Raw genomic sequence first — 22,106 nt, forward strand, 5'->3', positions numbered from 1 at the left:
ATCCCAATGCGTGCATTTTATCCTGCAGCTTCTAATTATTGCAGTATGCAATACATCACAATATGCCCGGCATATTGTAACAGTTATGGTAGTGAAAACTCTGTAGCGTCAAGACGATCGATGGCAATGGATAGGTGGTTGTGGATTTCCTCATGGTGAAAGCAGTTCTGGGCATGTCTGCCAGAAGTCACCGCGGACATTGAATGTCGACACATGGAATGTCGGTCGACATTCAGACCCTTTCTCCGCGGCTTGGGAGGATACGGCCGGTTTTTGTCCCTGTCTGTTGTCGAGGCGTGGTCACCGAAAGAGCGGTGGGAATAGGACAGTCACGCGAGCCTCGTTTCCCATCCTTTTGTCTTGTACATTGGCTGCCGAGAATGCAATGTTTGAAGTTCCACTATATGGAGATACTCCCGTCGTTAACGAACAAGTAACTATCACATTCTCGGCCCAGGGCAGTATTGTGCTTAGTGGGGCAAATGAAGCCCCCCCCCCCCTTTACCCCCAGGCACCCGCCACTGCGTTGAGCCACGCAGTCCATCATTTCTTGGGTCCCATGAATGCATCCTCCTATGATGACGATCTTGGTCGGCATAAGTCAAAAGAAGGCTATTCACAATCTGCGATGTCACGCAGTGCATACGCGAGGATGCGTGATGCTATCCCTCTGGGAGTATAGAGTCTTGGAGAGGTACAGGGCGAACAGTAGCTACCGGGCATACGGGCAACGGTCTGAGGTCGCTACCACGGAACAGAACGGTACGAGACAACGGCCGTCTAAAACAGAGGGGCCGATGGCAGAGCCAGGTAAGCTACGAATATCTACATTATGCAAAGACTCTTCTTCTGACTGATGAGAGTTACTCCTTTGAAATCCAAATGATGTCCTTATTGTTACCCGGAGAGTGGGCCGCTAATCTCAGTAGTAGCAATGCCGCTGAAAGCAACGGAGACTCAAGACCTTACTTAGTACAACATGCATACCCAGACACTGTCACCAGGTCAGTAACAGAGAATTTACTGGAGCATTGATATCGCAGTTTGAGAATCCTCAACGCTACGCCCAAATGCTGAAGCTGTACAAAGCAGTTAGTTCATTTACTGCAGCTCAAAGTGGCAGCTAATTACAATTGGGCCTACGTATGTAACACACTATGTCTATGTGAAGGACGAGGTAGATGATATGTCGATGCATTACCTGCTGTAAGGCTAGTCGGTTGTACCCTAGGTATGCCACAGTCAAGTAACTACCGCAGAGCATCGATCGGCTCGCCCCCCGCGCACTGAGCTCGATGAATGGGTCCAGCAAGGTCGGAGTGACAGGGACATTCCATGCTCTTCAGCATAAAACATTGCATTTCCCCACAGCCGTTGGAGACGTGTTTGTGCAAAATTTCTTGACACAGGGATATGCGGGCGAGCAAGCCACTAGCGAGGCGCGGCTGCGCGCGGCTTCCCCGGACTTTCTGAACTCCCTAGGGCAGATTGGTGTGGTCTCGGGCGGCTTGGGCAGCGCCGCGACCACCGATGCCACATCGCAGGTGTTCCCGCGTCCAGGTGACCAGGACCACGTGAACAAATTGGCGCGGCAGGCTGGCCAGATGCGCGCCTTGGCCCCTGCAACCTGGCATGCTCCGGAATGCAACTCAGGAACCGGGATTAGGACGGTCGAAACTCGGGACGAGACACCACATTGAATTGTGGCCTTTTTGGGCTCACAATTCACATTTTGTATGGCCCTGCCACAGAAAACTATCTGTCTTACGTCAATCAAATCGCTCTGAACCTGCGTAGTATGTTTTCTATTTCCGATACGCCGGCTTGGTCACGATGCTTCGCGCGCGCTGACAGTCGGAAGAGCGAGGGCGAAAGAGAAATTTGAGGATGGACGTCACTTTCAGTGATTAGGTAAGATAAATACTCTTGAGCCTATAGCAGGCCCGGAATGCTGCATCTTGCAGCGAACAACGTCACGTCAGCCCAACGAGCGAGATCAGGCGACGGCTTCTTTAACGCATTGTGCGACCGATGGAAAGACGCAGTAATTCGCATCCGGTGCATTGCCGTGAGTAATCCGTGGTGTCGGTCGCAATAGGCTGTGCAACCAAGAGCGCTCCCGGTGTTGCACAGCTCAGATTGGCCCCATCAAACAGGAATTTGCCAACCGTGGTCTGGCTCGTTTCTCCGGTGGGGATGTTCAAACCATTACGTATCTAGAAATTTTGGCCGGCCCTGGCTGCAGAACGCTGCCACCTGAGTGCGCATGCATCCGATGATGTTATGGTATGTCATGGAAACTCGGTCGCTCGAACGTTTGGGAGGAGGCAAGGGACCATTCAACGGCTGGGCCGAGGATGACTCGCTTGCTGGGGGCCGAAATCTGGCGTCTTTGTTGGAGCGAGCGTCCTGCAACGGCCTCGGGAGTTCCGCTGGTTGGTCTGGCAAGGCGCCTCTCGTGTCTTATGTAGTAGTACGTGCCGCTGTACACAGTACTGTACAGCCTTCCAGCATCGGGTGTTGCAGCGGATGACAGCAGGAAAAGTTGCAGGAGGCGAAAACTTGCCGTACCACACGTTCGCTCTCGCCGGACTCGGCCGTCTCTGCCCAGGATAATGCCCACTTTTACACCAGATCTGGTAGTCACGCTGGCAATTTTCTGTTTCTGGGCAATCTTCAAGGCGGCCGAATCCGCAGCGCGGAAGGGCTTGCAACCGCCCAGCTGGAGCGCCGATGTCGACGTGACAAAGACTCAGCCCATCCTCGCTAACATGCACCGCGTATTAAAGACTTCCATGCTGGGTGCCAGCCTCTTGAGCTTGTTTCTCGGCCTGCATTGGAGTCCCGCCTGACGTATTTATTTGCGGACGCCATTTGAGCCACGCATCTCACCCTGTTACCGTTAATATTGTTTGTTCCAACCAACGAAGCGACAAAACACCACCGCCCCGCGGACTTCTCTCCCAGAGGACCTTCCACAGTGAGCCTTGATCAGCGCCATCTGACTCCATCCAGCCTGGTCTTATTTTGTCCACTAAATAGACTCGGCATTGGGAGCGCCATCTACAGCCGAACCCCGGCAGCCAACCGCATCGCCGGGAATTCGACAGCCGCAAAGCACGTCCTCGCAGCAAATCCCTGCAGTGCTTCTCGCTCGCCTGTGCTGCAAGCACTTCTGCTCTGCTGCACCAGCAGCTCATCGAGCGAAGGCCGCGCTTGCGCTTCCGAGACACCAGATCACGACAGCGGCTCCGTATTAGAAGCTTAGAAGCAACCTCGCTCCTTTCCCCGCACTGCACCGTCACGAACCATCGTCTTATTACCTAAAAGGCTGGTTCCTTGACTAATAGAAAGTCTCCGGCCGCCATCCGCCGTCCCTCCGCCTCCCTGTGAGACCGCAGCTTGGGGTCTCCTCGGCTTGCCAGCGTTGCCGACTGGCCCAAGCCCTAGGTCTGGGCTCCACGCGCCGTCCGTTGTGCCCTTACCCTCCTCCCAAAAACGGGGGCCTGTCGCCATTGAGCTTCTGCATCGCGCACCTGACCGCGCTGCAATTTCCTTCCCCCCCAAGGCCCTCGCCAAGCCGCATCCACCCGCCGCCCGCCCATTCCCCGATGGCCGTCTCCAAGCCAAGACGTGGGCCAGACCATCTGCAGCCCCTGCGGCCGTCAAGGGACTGCTCCCCCGACTACAAAACCATGGCCGGCGACCACGCCCGCCCGTCCAGCCCGGACCGGCCCTCTCGCTCTTCCTTTTCGTCGATTCGTGAGAACGAAAGCATCCTCCCCCAGACATTTTCCCAAACCAAGATCTCGTCATATCTCGCCAGCGACGAAGCGGTCGAGAGCATACCCCCCAGCCCGACCGAATCACCCTCCCCTTCGGCCCGGGCCATCAACATGATCCAGGCCCAGTTCCAGCCCCCCGTTACTCAACCCAACAGCAAACTCCTCGGCTACTGGACGCCCGCCGACAGCTTCAAGGGCTGGAAGGGCATTCAGGTAAAGGGCAAGCTTGCCAGCAAGAGCTTTGGAGATCTCCAGGTCTTGCACCAGGTCTTCAGCCAACCGACCCGACCTGCTAAGCGTGGCGCGAACAGACCCGGCGAGGCCCCGATCGAGCGGTTGCCCGTTGAAATTCTCAGTGAGTGTTTTGCATCCCCCTCCCCCCCCGGGGCCGGCGTCTATGATGTTGCCCGCTAACGCTGGTCCTTAGGCGCCATAATCAACCTCCTCGCTCTCGATGTACCTCCCAATGGCATCACGAGACGCAATGTCGATCTCATGTCGTTGCTGTTGACGTCCAGGACGCTGCACTATGCGACCCTCAGCACGCTTTACAACAAGATCACCATCCCCCACTCCCGCATCTTCCACAAATTCCTCACTCACATCTCAGCACATCCGACCCTAGGCACCATCGTGCGGCGGCTCGACTTCTGCCACTTCAACCCCTCACAGCTCTTCTCGACGGCCGCCGAGCGCTCCAAGGCACGCAATCTGACGTCCGAGACGCTGCTTCATTGCCTAGAGCTCACTCCGAACCTTCAAGAGTTCCTTGCCCAGGAGTACGTCGACGAGGATCTGGATGCGGCCGTGCTGCAGAAGCTGTTTCTGAGACTCCCCGGACTGAGGGCGGTCGACTTTTGTGGTTGCACCTCGAGTTCCTTCAAGGAGGCATTCTCGGCTATAATCTCGCTGGAGTGGCCTAAGGAACTGTCGATCCGCCGTCTCTCGCTGCACAAGTGCCTGACGCTCCCTGCATCGGTCTTTGAAACGATCCTCCCACGACTGACGGGGCTCACGCACCTCGACGTCGCTGGCACACGCATCAATGACGCTGCTCTGGCGTCGATCCCCCCAACTGCCGGGATCACACACTTGAACCTTGCCAAATGCACGCTGCTGTCGGCAAGAGGTGTCATCGATTTCCTGGCGAACCATCCGGCTGTCAAGGAGCTGCAGTTCCTGAGCCTGGCAACCGACGCCAGAAGCCACCAGCTCTTCAGCGCCGATCATATCACCGAGCTCCTCCCTCTTCTTCCCAAGACGTTAAAGTCGCTGAGCTTGAAGGGTAGCAAGATGGAGGCCGCTCATATCGACCTCCTCCGGCCGCTCACGAAGCACTTGGAGGAGCTGGCGATTGGACGGTCTCTGAAACTGGCGGATGTCAACCGTCTCTTCGTGCCGGACGAGGATAGCGACGTAGCGATGCAGGTTGACTGGGTGCCGCACACGCTCCGGTACATTGACCTGTCGGATATGTGGGGCACCGACCTCGACTTGGGCTACCTGTTCACCAGTGGCTGCGTCATCCTCAAGCCGTTCTCGGAGCCGCTGGAAGTGATCGAGCTTTCCGAGGACGTCCTGCGGCGCGTGAGCAAATCATATACTGCCTTCCAGAAGGTTGGCTGGCGGCTTAGCGAGTGCGGAAGCCGGGGGTGGATGGTGCGGGAGCCCGCCAGCAACGCCAAGGGCCCGCGGGACGACGGGCGGAGGGGCTGGAAAATGGGCGCCGAGTCTTGGGGGATGCGGAAGATCCCTGTCGCCAGGGCCGAGGTTGGCGGCATGTACGGCTCGTTCATGTTTGCCCGGAAGCTCTGATTTTTTTTTTTTTTTCTTGATCTTTTTTTCTATCTTGGAGCATTGCTCGTCATTGTCCGGGTTCTCGATACCATGGCAAAGCGAATAGGGTGGCGTATGACTCTTATACTTGTTTTTAGGGCCGGGAGTTTTTGAGATTTGAGACTTAGCAGCCTTGTATTCTCGTTGGTTTTTGGGGACGCCCATTGCATTTGCATGGAGTTCAGGGGGAGAAAGTTTGCAAAATTGGGTTTTGGTGATTGGAGCACAAAAGAAAATGAAAAAAGCAGGAACACAAGGGAAGGACAGCCAATGGCAAAGTGCATTGCGTGGTTTGACGGGTGAGGACAGGAAGGATGGTCCAAGAGACCAAGTATATAATTGTTTCTGCTATTGGGTGGTGGAGCTTAGGGGAACAAAGCCCAGACGAGCTGGGGATGCTTGGTGTGAGAGTAGTGTTAGCGTAGCGTAGCTTTGGCACGAATCCCACCTCTTAAATCATGCGTGCCAAATCCGGCCATTGTGAGAGGAATTGGGGACAGGAAAGAAGTTGCAGGTTTAGAGATGCGAGGCAAATATGAAGGGTTTGGCTTGGTGTCGGGATAGATAAGAGTTGTCTAGCAGATTACGAAAGTGAATTATATTGGATACCTGTCCGTCAGAAAACCCCCACGGAATGAACGGCGCCCAGCCCCGGGGATTGTGCCCGGGGTTTGAATATGCCTTATCGGGATCCAGGCGCGGGATGATGGCAGATGATCTGCTGGGTTAGGACAGCTTGATAAGTCAGCAGGACAAGGCCTGAACGGCTCTTGATTGGGCTCGATTGGATACCTGGTGGCTGCAGACTGCAGTCAACTCAAGGCTCATAACATGACCTTGATATACCTGCCGTAAACCTACCAATCCTCAGGATCGAGATGTAGACAATTCTTAGCAACTCCTATTAGTCCATCTCGAGGCCGGAATGTAGCTGTTCATATGGTCCATGGCGCCCACGGTAAGCACAGTGAAACTTGTAGCATGGGTCTTTTTGCACAGCGGGCCGGTGCCGCGCCAGAGGACATCTTCGAAGCCAGGCCAAGTACCTCGTCCATGATGACGATTGCCATAGGGGTTCCATGAAGACACGAATTGATAGTCTCCATCCGGCGAACGGGAACCCCTTTTCCAATGCCGGACACTCTCTCTTTGGCCGGAATAGCAGTGCAGCTCTTGCCTCCCTACCAGCAGGCTCGCCGCTGTCATCCTCACGACGCTCTCTGCGCTTTAGACTCTAGCCCGAGATATGTGGTTCTCAGGCTCAGATATTGCACGTGCTCCCTCCTTTACAAGACGAGATCACGAGGCATTGGGGACGTTAAGTGCATGGCGCGATCGCGGTAGTCGGACCGATGTAAGCTCCGACTACGTGTAATAAGTCCGAGGAACATCAAGACGCAAGGAACGAAATGGTTCGGCAGAGTGAGGTTGGCTGGCCGGGTAAGCCGGATGACCTCGCTGCACGGCATAGTAACATTATGATTCAAGAGCAAGTCCCGGCTATAGTATCAAAAGAAAAAAAGTAAGTGGATGATGAAAGCAGCAGTGCGGCCACAAGTGAATGCATAAAGGCGACCAAGACCTCTTTTCCATGGCCATTGGAACAACCCTCACATCAAGCAAACCGCAATCATCATCTACACAACCCCTTCAAGTCCTGTTCCTCCATTCACTACTATTTGTACCCACGGCAGCAGCAGCTACCTAGCCGCCGTGACCATGCACTTCACTCTCTCGACCATCGCGTTCATGGTAGCGGCCCTCTTGCCCATGGCCGCCCAAGCCAACTTCGATGTCTACAGAGTCGAGTGGATATATATCAACAGACCGTCCATTGGTTGGCAATTTTTCGAAGCGGAGCCCCGGAACTGTGACCAGGTCATCAATACTCCCGTCTGGGAAGACCACGGAGATGTCAGCGGATCCAGACTCGGTGTGCGGTGCGAAGGAAGCGGCTGCGGTCCTACACCTCCTCCTAATGACATCGACGAGCTCGAGATCCATACTAGCAACAACCCGTTGTACCACTGGAGTAAGTCTTTCCCACTGCCAAAAGAGTTTGGCTCACTTTCCTTTTTTTGTCTCTCTCTCCTTCGTCATCGCCAGGTGCTGACAATTTTGATGATCTAGCTCTTTATAAAGACAGGGGCCGTTCTATGGTAGGATGTAAGTTAAAATATGTTAACGTCTCCGCCGGGAAGAGGCAGCTGACTCGATTGATTTTTTCAAATGTAATTAGTGGACGGCAACACGTACGGGAACTGCATCGTGTTTCCCAACGGCGATTACAACTGCCCCGTGGCCGGTCAGATCTTCAGAATCGAAGGGCGCCGCAAGTTCCGTTGCCTTACCCGGTTCACGGCCGCTCAGCTCAATTCGAATGCCAGAGTTCCCGGTGATGCTGCTGATGCTGATGCTCCACCGCTTCTCACTTTCGCTGAATATATAGATGTGCTGAATGGCAAGGACATTAGTAACAAGACTGCGGTCTCTTTCACGAGCTAAGCGGACGGGTTAAATTGCCTGTTTTTTTTTTTCGCCCTTTTATCAAGACGAAAGAGAGAATGAAAGAGAGAAAAATATGTATATTTCGCCACTATCATTCAATACAATTTGAATATCGTCTTTACCAATACCGACTTGCGAGCATGCTGCGAAGGTAGAGAGATACAGCAGCTCCTTAGTGTGAAGTAATTCGGCCAGAGGTTGGCTGGGTGAGCCTTCTCGGGTTGATAACCGCGACTACCGATACTAACGACAATATCAGAGAAGCTACAACAAGTCTGCAAGATTACAGGGGTATTGGGTACGAAAACCATGGGGCTTCTCCAACGTTTTGAAAAAGTGACAGGTCTCCCCCGGCCTTGCCCGATTCTAGGGAAGCGGTATCAATAGTCTGGCGGCAAGACACCGACCGGTGTGACGAAGCTACGACTAGAACGAGAGCCGAAGTACGATGCCAATTGCAAAGAGTTATTACTCGACCGGGGAAACGGAAGGTAACGGGTTCGTAAGGGAAGCAAATCAACAGGTAACCGGGTCTTCCTGCGAGGCCGCTTCGCCCTTTGACAAACGGTCCATTGCAAGCGGAGGAAATATAATGGTGGATTAGGACAAGCCAGTGACAGTGCGACCGAGGGAGCCATGCCGCCGTGGTGGCTCCTATAACAGCCTGCCGCAACTGCTGCAAGATACCGTCGGTACCGCGGCTTCGGCTTCGTGGTGAGGCCCTCGTAGTGCATAGGGAAGCTGGAAGGCGGGGTTGCACCCGGCGAAGGTGGGCTATGGTGGCTATACTGAACCGATGGGATATTGTGGGATTGCGGTCCTGATTCGCACCTGGGCTACAGGAGCAGAGCTGCTGCTGCCTCTGCGGGGGACCTGTAAACTGTACAGGGCTTCGGCCGGATTGCTACGGTATAGGATGAAGCCGCACATGAATTGCACCAGGTATGGGTGCCTCGACTGTAGAGATGAAGTGTATAGTGTCGCTGCCGCAAGGAAGCCGAGGTTTCAAGTAGTCTCGGGTGCTTAAACTTTGCTGGGCGAAGGCATCGTCTGGACTTACACTCTACAACGCACGGGCCATAACGCACATCAGAGACTAGCTTCAGCTGCTGCGTTATGAGCTGCTTATGTAACGCCAGCCCAGGCTGTGCCGCTGCCGAGGCTTTGCCGACACGCGGCTCAAACAAGGCACCGAGCTAACTGGACATTGTTAGCGAGCTCCAACCACCAACGCCCCGATGTTGGTTCCCGTAACCGCATCCGCATCCTCATACTCATCATCACCATCGTCGTAGCCATCGGCCCCCCATCGACCAACCGTCGCGATGGCTCCGGCAAAGGACACGCCGTTCCGCTCAGCGGACATGAGCATGGTCCAGCTCTACATTTCCAACGAAATCGGCCGTGAGGTTGTGAATGCGCTGGGAGAAATCGGCCTAGTCCAGTTCCGAGATGTGCGCATAACCTCCCACTATCCTTAGCTGCGCTTCTGCTGACGGCAGGTCCCCTCCAGCTCAACGGCGAATTGACTGCGTTCCAAAGAGCATTTACCCAAGACATCCGCCGTCTCGACAATGTTGAACGCCAGCTGCGTATGTCGGACCACGGAACACCCGCCTACTCCCCAGTCACAGGCCCGCTAACCTGCGGCAGGTTATTTCCACGCCCAGATGGACAAGGCCGGCATCCCGCTCCGCAAACTTGACCTGGATGTCGATACCCTCGCCCCGCCGACGACCACCGAGATCGACGAGCTGGCAGAGCGGAGCCAGAGCCTGGAGCAGCGCGTCTCGTCGTTGAACGAGAGCTACGAGACGCTGAAGAAGCGCGAGGTCGAGCTTACCGAGTGGCGCTGGGTGCTGCGCGAGGCCGGCGGCTTCTTTGACCGTGCCCACGGCAACGTGGACGAGATCCGGGCCTCGACCGACAACGACGACGCCCCCCTGCTGCAGGACATCGAACACCACAATTCTGCCATCGAGGTCGAACGATCGTTCTCTGGCATGAACATTGGTTTCGTTGCTGGTGTGATCGCTCGGGACCGCGTTGCTGCCTTTGAGCGCATCCTGTGGAGGACGTTGCGTGGCAATCTCTACATGAACCAGGCCGAGATCCCGGAGCCGCTGATCGATCCCGCCAACAACGAACCCGTCCAGAAGAACGTCTTTGTCATCTTTGCGCACGGGAAGGAGATCCTAGCCAAGATTCGCAAGATCTCCGAGTCGATGGGCGCCGAGGTGTACAATGTCGACGAGAACAGCGATCTGCGGAGGGACCAGGTGCACGAGGTGAACGCCAGGCTCAACGACGTTCAAAACGTTCTTCGCAACACGCAGCAGACGCTCGAGGCCGAGCTCACCCAGATCTCGCGCTCTCTGTCGGCGTGGATGATCCTCGTTACCAAGGAGAAGGCCGTTTACAACACGCTCAACCTCTTCTCCTACGATCGCGCCCGTCGCACCCTCATTGCCGAGGGTTGGTGCCCCACACACGACTTGCCGCTCATTCGGTCGACGCTGCGGGACGTGACAAACCGGGCCGGCCAGTCAGTGCCGTCCATCATCAACGAGATTCGGACCAACAAGAAACCGCCGACTTACCTCAAGACGAACAAGTTTACCGAAGCTTTCCAGACCATCGTCAACGCGTATGGCACCGCCACGTACCAGGAAGTCAACCCGGCCATTCCTGTCATTGTCACGTTCCCCTTCCTCTTTGCCGTCATGTTTGGCGATTTTGGTCACGCCGTCATCATGCTCTCTGCCGCCCTTGCCATGATTTACTGGGAGAAGCCCCTGAAGAAGGTGACGTTCGAGCTCTTCGCCATGGTGTACTACGGTCGCTATATCGCCCTGGTCATGGCCATCTTCTCCATCTACACGGGTCTCATCTACAATGACGTATTCTCCAAGTCGATGACGCTCTTCAAGAGCCAGTGGGAGTGGGACGTGCCCCCTGACTACCGCACCGGCCAGACTGTCGTTGCCAAGATGCGCGACCCCAACTACCGGTACCCGTTCGGCCTGGATTGGAGGTGGCACGGCACCGAGAACGACCTCTTGTTCACCAACAGCTACAAGATGAAGATGTCCATCATCCTCGGCTGGGCCCACATGACGTACTCGCTGTGCTTCTCTTACATCAACGCGCGCCACTTCAAGCGGCCCATCGACATCTGGGGCAACTTTGTCCCAGGCATGATCTTCTTCCAGTCCATCTTTGGGTACTTGGTCGTGTGCATTGTCTACAAGTGGACGGTCGACTGGTTCGCCATCGGCAAGCAGCCGCCCGGTCTGCTGAACATGCTGATCTACATGTTCTTGCAACCCGGCACGCTTGACGAGGAGCTCTACCCGGGGCAGGTGTATGTGCAGGTTTTCCTGCTACTCCTAGCCCTCATTCAGGTTCCCATCCTCTTGTTCCTCAAGCCCTTCTACCTGCGCTGGGAGCACAACCGCGCCCGCGCCAAAGGCTATCGCGGGATCGGCGAGCGTTCGAGAGTGAGCGCCCTGGACGGGGATGACGATGAGGTAGATGACAACGGGCACGCGGTAAGGGGCCATAGCTTGGACAGTGACGGTGAAGGTGTCGCTATGATCACGCAGAACCTGGACGATGACGATGATGGCCATGGAGGGCACGGCGAGGAGTTTGAGTTTGGCGAGGTCATGATCCATCAGGTCATTCATACTATTGGTCAGTTCCCCCCCCCCTTTCCGCTCCCAGCCCATTCTTTTGCCCTTAACCATTTATTTCCTAACCGTTTTCCGTGTGTTTTGCAGAATTCTGCCTCAACTGTGTCTCGCATACGGCGTCGTATCTTCGCCTCTGGGCGTTGTCGCTCGCGCACCAGCAGCTCTCGGCCGTGCTGTGGAGCATGACCATGGGCCCTGCGCTCAACATGACGGGGATTGGCGGCGCCATCTTCCTGGTCATCATCTTTGCCGCTTTCTTTTCTCTGAGCTGTATCATTTTGATTGTCATGGAGGGTGTTTCTGCTATGGTGAGTTTCGCCCGACCTTTTCTTACTCTGTTGTTGTTCGGGTCTGCTAACTGGATATGGAAAGCTTCACTCGTTGCGTCTGGCGTGGGTCGAATCGTTTTCCAAGTTTGCCGAGTTCGGCGGGTGGCCGTTTGCACCGTTTTCATTGAAGCAAGTGCTGGAAGAATCGGACGAGCTGAAAGATTACATGGGTTGATGGCCCCGCAGCGGAAACGGTGGACTGCCGGTAGTTGTACAGTATATGGTGTTTGCATGCATAGAATAGATACATTGATTGTATTTGCTTTTCTGTCTGTCTGTCTTTTTCATGGTGGTCGTCCTACTTGCTGGTTCCATCCGTGGGGGAAAGGTTGGGGGGGGGGGGGGGGGACACGCCGACAAAGAAGTGTGTACTTTCAAGGGTTTACGGAGCTCAGCTCTTGGTCATGCTAATGTAATACGCAGGATGCGTCCCGTTCAGCCAGTTGGAGATGTTGCTTGATCTCCGAGGACTGTTTGTTGTCGCTTGTTGTTCGCACTCGCGGGAGGAGATGACGTTATCGGTGATAGATGTCAATTCTGCATCCCGGCGCGGGGGGATCACCGGGTGTTTCCGAGGCGGCAGTTGGGCGATTGGTTTATAGTGACTCAACGGAGACCTCTGCGCTGTAGCCGGACGAAGGCTTTGCAAAGGTGAAGGTGTGATGGTCTTGGTTGCTTTGGGAAAGGAGGCCGAAGAAGAAGGGGGGAACAGATACGGGGATAAGATAAACAGATAGTCGAGGTGCCCATTGATTTTGGCTCCGAGGAGGCATTTCATTCATCTTAAATGGGGGGTTCAGTCGGGATGCATGTGGGTAGGTAGGTAAATCCCGCATCCCGTATCCTGCCTCCGCATCCCGTCTGTCATCCCCCAGAACAGAAGGGTTCTGGAAGGGGAGGGTTGCATGACCCCTCGATGGGCACTATTTTCCGCCGTCGAAACTGGACATGCCAAGATCCAACTTTACCCTAATCACTTGACTCTGCGAGCACTTTACACCCGGGTACCATGGCCGAGCTGTGATGTGGGTTGTCTCATAGGCTGCGGGAGTGTGGGGGAGGATTTCGAGATGCAGGTCGCCAAAGCAGGTACGGGTTGCCATTAGAAATCATTATGCCGATACATAATCTATCTACGCGGGGACGCGGGGACGCGGGAAGCAGGGCAAGTTGGTTCCCGATCTGGTGTTACCACACTCTGGGCCAGCCCGATGCCCGTCATGAGCGCACTGCGTATGCAAGGCTGTGAGATTGGTTGGATATCGGTGTTTGGAATCTTATCTTGAGCGTGACGGTAGGCATTCTAAGTACCGGTACAAGGGCTATGTTTATCACGGTGTTGAGGAAGCAGCATGGTATGGTGAGCTGAGCTGAGGTGAGAGATGGCTTGGAGAAGCGGATTTCTGGTTGCTCCTCGCTACGGACACACCATTATCGCGCGGCCTTAGCCTCCAGAAGGAGGAAGCTTGGCACTCATGACTCAATATATTGCCTTTCGGCCGGTTTCGGACTCATCCGGAGCGGCTCAGTGCCTCAAGACCCGGGCTCGAGGCTGATGTGATTCCGGGTGGTGATCGATCCTCAGCGGAGTTGGACTCTCCAGTTTTACGTCACCTCGGCTTATACGCGCACCCAGCCACATACCCGGACAAGAGAACCCTTTTTTATCCCACTTATGTATGTCCATCGCAAACAGGTCCAATTGCCAGTCGGGGGGGTTGGCCCGCGACTCACACGAGCCACACACGTACATCTGTATGCACACAAGGGCATCCATCCATACGTGCCACCTATCAATGACAGCAACGACAACAGCAACAATCCGGGATACTAACTCCAAGCCACATCCTCGTACCAAAAATCCGGCCTACCCAACCGCCTACTTACCTACCTACCTACCTACCTACCTACCTACCTACCGAACGAAACGAAACAAACCAAACCCCGACCACTCCCAAAATAACCGCACCCAACAACCCCCTCCGCAAATCCTTTGCCGCGCCGCACGCCGCAGCCTCACTGGTTTCAGGCTCTGGGATACCACATAGTCGAGGCTCTGGGGCGTCACCACAGCCCCACGTACATACTTACATATGTAGACCAGGGTGATGGTAAGAATGGCGCTGTCCCGGGTTCTCGTGTAATCAAATCCGACGGGAGCGGAAGTCTCGGTCGCCGCCATGCACGCACGTTGAATCCCATGGCCGAATTCGCCGGTTCTTATGGAGTGGGCGATGCAGCAAGCGGCCGTCCATCACACCGCAATCCTTTGCGCGCACAAGCGTGGCATCTAATTCCCAGAACGTCTCTGTAGAGCATAGTGTTGCTTGGCCGGCGCCGGCCTTCCCGCGAGCACGCAGAGAGGGTGTGGATCTCCGTAGCAAAAGTGACCACATCTACAGGTCACTGACCAAAACTGGAGAGTAGAACAAAATGATTCAGTCTGGCGGTCAAAACCGTCTATTTTTGTGTCTGTCTGTCTGTCTGTCTGTCTGTCTCTAAGTGTCGACTTCAACTCAACCAATGCAAAGCTCTGAGCCAACTGTCCTCTAGAATTCGGCATGCTTTCTCTTCTATGCTCCCGCGAACCTCAGGCGGCTCTACAAAAGCGTGGGCTGGGACAAGAAATAACTAAAGGAAAAGCCCCAAGCGAAACGACTGCAACCGCACCACCACCCCTAAAAACCCAATCGATAGAGGGTGAAAATAAAAACGCCAATGCTGTGTACTCGAAAACTCCGTGTTCTATCTCTCGACGTACCCGCTGGCAGGATTGCAGCGCCATCGGGTCGTAGCCTTAAGAAGAAATGCAAATTAGACTCGTAGATGGGGGTATTTCCGTCCATAAGAGAGATACTCGGGACAAGGTGTGAAGGAAAGAAATGGCAACGCGATGCGGTTTGCCGAGTTTAATCGGGAGCCCTGAGAAAACGCGGGAACCCAGCCTTCCGCGCCGGGCACTTATTAAAAATGGTTGTAGTTGGGAACGATGTCTGCGAGGGAGAGAGACTTTGGCGCAGAAGAAGGGGAATAAACGAGCCGTCGGTCCGGTTTTAAATCATGCACAGCTCTGGGCTTGGTTCTGAAGGGCGCTGAGCTCGCCCTCAATGTCGCCCTCGTACACCAGGGGTGCCCACACCCTCCAGTGCAGGACGCCGAGGTGTGCTAGCCGGATGGCCATGTCGTCGATGCCGGCCTCCTCCCGAAGGTCCCGCGGGGCGCCTATGTCGCCGAAAGGGCCAGCGGCGCGCTGGCTCGATCGGCTGGACCCCTGAGCTCGGCTCCCAGTCGCGACCGAGAAAAGGGCGAGCCCTGAGAGGTTCTTGAACTCATTGACCCGTCTCGCCAGCTCCGCCAGCAGCCGCTGCTGGAACTGCTGCTCCACCTCGCGGAAGATGTCGCTGTGGACGTCACCCAGGCACGCAGCAAGCTGTTTCTCGAAACCTGGTAGTGGGAAGGGCGCATTAGCGTAGCGCAAGATCTGCAACGCCATCGAGTCCGAGATGCTCCTCCACCTCTTGGTTGGCGAGGGCGCGGGGATGCTGACTGAGCTGCCGTCGGGGGTGCCGGCTGAGGGCGCCGTGTGGAGAAGGGCAAGGAGCGAGCTGTAGAGCTCCAACGCCCTGGAGCGGGACTCCGCAAAGTCTGTCGACGGTTGCGCGAAGAGACCTGATGTCCGGGGCGAGGAGAAATTCGAACCGCGGTCGCTGAAAGCGAGGCTGGACGGGCGCGACGTAACTGGTGCCAGGAAGTTGAATTCACCCGAGAACCGGTTGTTCGTCGCGGGCTCGTCGCTGACATATGAGGCTATCCTCTGGCACGGCTGCGTCACCCTCGACAGGTGTTCCAAATCCTCATACTTACGCATACAAATCTCCAGGCAGATGCTGTCGTGCATGTCAGATTGGAGCTTGAGTATCCGGTCTTCGTCGAAGAGAAATGCCGGCGGAATGACCTTGGCCGAGGCTGACGGAAGGACTAGCCTGGAAAGAGCCTCGAAGAAGACGGTCATCTCGCCAAATGCATTCAAGTGAGGGATTGGAGTGCCCGCATAGAGCCGCTCAACCTGATCCTGAGCTGCTAAGTACCACATCCGGGACGGCGCAATGCTGAGCTTTCTCGACTCGATCTTCTTGAGGAAGAAGCGCTGCTCAAAGTGCACCGTGTCCTCGATCAGCACCGGACGCAGGCATCGGATCTGGTGGTTCGCCACGTCAAGCTTCATCGCTTCCAGCACGCTGAGCAGACTCCGCATCCCCTTCACGAGCTCGGTCATGTTGTTGTTGCGGTTTCCACTGCTCAGCTCCTGGTACATCTCGTCAACCCACTCATCCCGCATCGGCGCGCAATGGAGCTTGAGGACGCCCGACAACCACGAAGCCAGCATTTCAAGGTCGGCAACGCCCCGGTTGAACTGCTGCATCAGGAGATCGATGTTGAGCCCCTCATTGAGAAGCTCTCGGTCGCGCTGCGGTACCAGCGTCTCGACAATTTCCCTGACTGCTCTCAAGAGCGAGGGTAGACACCAGTCCCCGTTCCCGTAGCTCTTCTGGAATGCTTCTCGGTCCGTGACAAACATCACCAATTGCTCGAGCAACATCGACCAGAATTGATTAGCCTTTTCCTGTTTCCGCTTCCCCTTCTCGCCGTCTAGGTTCGGCCTGAAGTGGAGCTCTGGATCGAAGTTAATATCGTGCCTAAGCTTCGGGTTGTGCACGATCTTGGTGACGTCGAGCTCACTGAGCGTTTGTCTCGTCACTGGCGGCTCTAGAGGACGGTTCGCAATGAAGCTGCTGGGGCGCGTCCTCGGGAAGGCTCGGTCGAGTCCTGGTGTGTGCGCTGTGAGGTATTCATGATTTGGCTTTGCGTTGGAGTTGGTCGAGCACGTGGACGGATTCCGCGATAACCCTGGCGCAGCATCGACTACTGGGCCGCCCCTCGTTTGGCCGTTGGTACCGAGGTCTCTTGAACCGCGGGGCAAATCCTGGGGGGTCTGTGTCAAGTCCTGAGCATCCGGCTCGGAGGGGGGTTTCCGTGTCTCCGGAGCGGGCTCGGCCGGCATCGGCTCTTCGCCGGAATCTTGTCTCCTGTGAGTGGGCATGTGGCTCTCAATTCCTCCACCGGCACCTTGGTCACCCATCTTCAACAAGTGCTACCCGGGCCCCTGGATCTCGGTCGGCCGAGTTGATGGTGAAGTGCGAATTCAATGGCCAGATGTGATCCCAGCTAGAATTAATCGTCGCCCGCAGTAGAGTCACACGACGGGCCGGCTCACTCAGTTATATAGGAGCCAAAGTGAGCGCCGACTGTCCCGGTTAGCACCAATGCAGCGTACTCGAAGCGGGGACAAGATCGGGGAAAGGTGCAGGAACAAACAACGCGGTGGGCAACACAATTCGGAGACGAGGTCTCGTGAGAGCGGAAAGTTGCATAAAGCACTGTATCCGTGGCCGTCCGACCACAGAGGCTCGAGGGGCAGCAGCGGAAGGGCTTCGGAGCAAGGTCCCACGTCTGGAGGAAGCGAAGATGGTCGGCTCACCTGCAGGGTTCCTGGTCGAATGGCAAGTGGGATGTTGATGTTACTCAGAGAGCGGCAATATGCTGGCCGACGGACGCAAGCAGCATATACAGTGTCGAACAAACTGCCGTGCTGAGTGAATGTCGGTAAGGCAGTCCCGGGAAGGGAGAAAAGGAGAGCGATGAAGCGGTACGCGGGCTCAGTTCCGAAGCTCGCACGACCGACTAGAAGCTAGGAAAGTGGCAGTCGAGGGAGAAAGAGAAACAGGAATAAAATGGAAGCACAGCAGGCACAAGGGAAGAGGCGGTGGGTGGGCAGCGATCGAGATATCGGAGAAAGAGTGCTGCCGCTGCATGCACGAGGGTGGTGGCCGGGACTCGAGAAAGCAACGGAACGGCCAAATGAGGATTATGCCCTCGTGGGAAAGACGATAGGAAGAGACAAAAAGAGTGGTAAACAAGCGGGACAGCCGCCTGTTTGATTATTAGTATTATTGGGTCAATCGATGGATGGCGAAAAGGGAGCGATGTTGAGGTGTGGAAAAGAGAAAAAGCGACAACGGATACTGGAGGCGGAAGGGCATGGGGCATGGCCACGAGTGGGTCCATCATCTCTGGAACATGGAGGTGCTGGTTCCAAACAGTTGCGGCAGGTGAAGAGTTAGCGGGCACCCTTGTATCCCAGCACCTCTTGCTTCCACTGTGAGATTTTCTGGCCAGCAAGCACGCACGCACGCAGCACGCCAGAACCACCTAAGGCGTCGATAAGCACACCCCCGTCCGCGCCCCCCCCCCCCCCCCTTTTCCCCTTCCCCCCATACCCATGCGAACGCCGCCCTCCCGGCTGAGAGGGGGCCCGGCCCACACGAACGGAATCCGTTCCAGGCACCGCCTCGCAAAGATGCACACTCTTTGCTTCTGGGTAGGCAAGTATCTTGTACCAGTACCGGTGCCTCGTTACCCTGTTCTCCCGCCCCAACCCAACCCCTCTGCTTGTCTCTTGCTGCGATCAGGGTATCGAGACGGCCCAAAACATACTGAGCGCCTCCGAGACGCGAACTGGGCAGACAAGATAAGAGCCAGGCCGCGTCGGGCAGTTAGTCCATCAACGTCAGGCGCAGGGAGACGCCTCGAGTGGCAGCCCCAAACTCAGGGAGTGGACACCGAGCGTCTCTCGCCATCACACCCCGGCCATGCAGAAGGGCAAATGCGCCAACAATGCGAACGTTCAATGCACCGAGTTCGGAAGCCACATTGGACATCTCGACGGCGATTTCTGCAGAGACTGCGCGCTGTCAGCGGGCATGGGCATGATCCAATTGCCCAGCCTTTGACGTGGGAACGTCGCCTGCCTGATGTGCAAGTGCCTGTGCAGGAAGGAGTTGACCATCTGTAGCAGCCTGGCAAAGCGCTGCCGCAGCGCTCTGGGCAGCGGTTTTACCGAAATAATCAGCCTGTTGGACGGCATAACGGCGGCGAGTGCGAGTGCCACGTTCGGGCCGCTCCTCAAGTCATCACACATTTTTGGAACGGTGGGAGCAGAGTCGACCGTCGCCTCTGGATCAACTCGATGTGCCGCCGATCTGCTCCGTCGATAGGTAACCTTGCCACTAGCCACACGCCTTTCTCCGGAGAACGCTCCTTGCCGCGCTGCCAATCAGAGATTCGGGATTCCTTAGACAGGGACCCCCGTCAAAGACGTCCTTGACATTCATATCAGACCACCGTACACTATTAGGAATTTCGCGCCGGACTGCTGAAAGCAGAAAGATACACACCGATGGGCGTTGTTTCACTCCTCTGTTGCATTCCTCCCGTTCTTCTTTTTGTTCTCGAAACATTTCCCACAGACCACTGTAATCCGAGTCGGGGCCTGTTGCAAGCTCCGAACCAAAACAAAACCGGGTCTACGGAATACCTGCCTAAGGAACAAGCGTCGACTGCAAAGCTCAGACACGCGGTTCTTGTCTCTAGAACTCACAGAGCTGCCTACTCTGTCACCTTCTCCCTTACGCTTCCAATGTATCGGCAAGTCGCCGGCCTTGGCTCGGCATCACTGATCTCTCCCTGGGCGAGAGTTGATAATGAGCCCTCATGTTGGTTGAACTCGTATCCACGACAGTCAGCATGGCCGATAGATAACCCGGGCTATCGAACCTTGCAGAGAACATGCATACTCCACGGCCAAACAGACCCTTGGATTTGTCGAGACGTTCCCCTCTTTGGAAGAAGGAAATGCGCTTGTTGTTGTTTTTTCCCTAGGTTTCTCCTATGTTTCCGTCAATTCCAGCTCGTTGAAACCGCCCCTGGGCGCGTAGCCAAGAAACAACATCGCAATTAGCGAACCGCTGCAGAATGGAAATATACGCGGAATTCCACTGTGGTTGCTGGCTGAGGCACTCGCTAGCGTGCAGGGTTGGGAACGGCCAACGATCCACCGATGTCGAAATGCCTACCGGATTAGGCCTTAGGTGCCGCGCGACTGGATCATCCCGCGCGCTTGTCAAGCCACTGCAGGCTTCGCCCCACGCTCGAAATAAAGGAAGATGAATTCCGTTTCGGGCTTCAGATATGCTGATATCTCTCAACACGATGTGCTTCCTCCTGTGGCTCGGTAGGACTTGGGGTAAAAATGTGCTGGGTAGCTCTAGCTTAACATCGGGTATCCAGCTGCTTCGAGCCATGATACCCTGCGTGGCATTTCCGTCAGCCGCAGCTTCTAGCCACAACTTCTCGCCGCTCGCCGCTCGCTGCTCGGACAAGAAGCCAATTTCCACAAAACCAAAACCCACTCAGTGCGAAAATGTGGGACAGTGTTTCGTTGAAATATTAGCTTCTCCTCCCTGGCCATGCCAGGCTGAGACAGCCCAGCTGCCCGATTGACATGCGCTATGAACACGGCCTAACCCAAGTTAATCCCTGAGTAGGACAAGAAGCAAAGAAAACAACCGATTTCCAAACAAGCGGGTCCTCAAATCCCAGCAGCGGCCATGTGGCCGGCCTGCCAAGTCACGAGGTTTTAACAGCTATTTCATCATCCATGGTGTTGACCCCGAGCACGCCGGGGTCTCCAGGGGCGCGCCACGGGCGCGCAATAATACCATGCAGGCTGAGATTACCATTATGTGTCATGCATCCTCGTGTGAATCACAACTCATTACGGCCAACAGACTGAGGAAGTGAGGTTACAATACCACTACCCGATGATCCACAACATGCAGTGATCGCCCGCGGGACTGGTCACGGGACTCCCTTTTCCTCTTGCCCATCTTTTTCCATCTCTCACATCTCTCATTCCTAGCCCTCCCAAGGTGTATGTCAAAGGGGCTACCACGATCCGTTTGGCAATCAAGCGGTGGACTAAGCGGGAGATATCGGTGGAGGGGTTGTTCAGCGGTGGCCGGCGAGATGCATTCACCGCATGGTCCTCGAGACCTGTTTGCAATCCACCTCAGTCACAATCACGACTGTTGTTGCCATCGCCGAGTTGGCACTGCTGACAAATTTGCGCCCTGGTGCTACGCTATCACACTGGATGGGCCTTCCCATTAACGGGAACACTACCTCAACCATTGCAAATTTCTGGGACTGCCAGCTCGCGATGCGTTGTCAGAGCCTGCTGCAGGTTTTACACACTGCAGGTAACTGTACAGTACCTCCGTATGGGCCGGGGCCTAAAAGAGCACCAGACGCCGCCTCGGCAAGTCGCCGCGAGTCACAACGGACCTACGTAGCAGTTAGGCGTCTCGAGCATTCCAGGGCCAATCACAGGGATGAGGAAAGCTCCTTCGGGATATCTTGGGGGGGGGCAAAACGTCTGCACTCTAGGGTTCACTCGCGTCTTCACCTGAAGGCACCGTAAGGCAACCCTGGCGTTCCGTTTTCTGAGGCGGTTTCAGGCATCGTCTCTTCAGAACCCTCCAGAGCCGATTCCATATTGCCACCCGCGGGTTTCATCCCTAGTTTAGTTCTAGCTCTGGAGGTGCTTCGCTTACTTTGCCCCTCCACGCCTCATCCAGTACCTCAAACACAAGCGCCGTCTGCCACTGCAGTCGGGGTGGGGTGGCCAGCAGAGAGGCAAGAGCGTTTGGATGAAACGCTTCGACAGAATTCTTTTCCTGCATTGACTGCACCAACCCAATGTAACCACGAACACGGTAGGTCGTCCCAACTCACTCATTCTCCGTCCCGTCCGGTCGTGCCGGTGGTTCCTCGGCTCCAAGACCCGAGTCCCTAGAGCCCCGTTTCAAAGCCGATCACCGGCCGGGCTAACCAAACTCTGCTGGGACTTGGGTCCGATGACTCTTCCTAGTCTTTACAAATATTTCTAACACTGTTAGCAGGGACGTCATCGCTCAACTGTCTCCGCAGCCTGGGGGGATGTGCATTATGCGGTCTGAGCACCTGGGTGTATGAGAACTCGAGCGCCGCACGCA

At 55.7% G+C, this 22,106-nt stretch overlaps 4 protein-coding genes across 4 annotated transcripts; 3 read left to right on the plus strand and 1 right to left on the minus strand.

Moving 5' to 3' along the window:
* Positions 1-3,695: 3,695 nt before the first annotated feature.
* Positions 3,696-5,600, plus strand: MFIFM68171_03785 (Leucine Rich Repeat domain protein; the record flags this gene model as incomplete). The annotated part of the gene is made up of 2 exons (XM_071059206.1): positions 3,696-4,140; positions 4,213-5,600. 2 exons carry the CDS (start codon positions 3,696-3,698, stop codon positions 5,598-5,600), a joined length of 1,833 nt encoding a protein of 610 aa, XP_070915307.1.
* A 1,740-nt stretch (positions 5,601-7,340) lies between these two features.
* MFIFM68171_03786 (Small secreted protein) lies at positions 7,341-8,126 on the plus strand (the record flags this gene model as incomplete). The annotated part of the gene is made up of 3 exons (XM_071059207.1): positions 7,341-7,653; positions 7,752-7,787; positions 7,861-8,126. 3 exons carry the CDS (start codon positions 7,341-7,343, stop codon positions 8,124-8,126), a joined length of 615 nt encoding a protein of 204 aa, XP_070915308.1.
* Positions 8,127-9,454: 1,328 nt separating this feature from the next.
* Positions 9,455-12,328, plus strand: VPH1 (H(+)-transporting V0 sector ATPase subunit a; the record flags this gene model as incomplete). Its single annotated transcript, XM_071059208.1, has 5 exons — positions 9,455-9,583; positions 9,643-9,721; positions 9,783-11,825; positions 11,912-12,132; positions 12,197-12,328. The coding sequence occupies 5 exons, from the start codon at positions 9,455-9,457 to the stop codon at positions 12,326-12,328; spliced, it is 2,604 nt and encodes an 867-aa protein (XP_070915309.1).
* A 2,883-nt stretch (positions 12,329-15,211) lies between these two features.
* SOK1 (Protein SOSEKI 1) lies at positions 15,212-17,293 on the minus strand (the record flags this gene model as incomplete). The annotated part of the gene is made up of 1 exon (XM_071059209.1): positions 15,212-17,293. One exon carries the CDS (start codon positions 17,291-17,293, stop codon positions 15,212-15,214), a length of 2,082 nt encoding a protein of 693 aa, XP_070915310.1.
* Positions 17,294-22,106: the final 4,813 nt, after the last annotated feature.

The sequence above is a fragment of the Madurella fahalii genome (genome assembly GCF_045866475.1).
Source record: "Madurella fahalii IFM 68171 DNA, scaffold_2, whole genome shotgun sequence".
Lineage (NCBI taxonomy): Eukaryota > Fungi > Ascomycota > Sordariomycetes > Sordariales > Madurella > Madurella fahalii.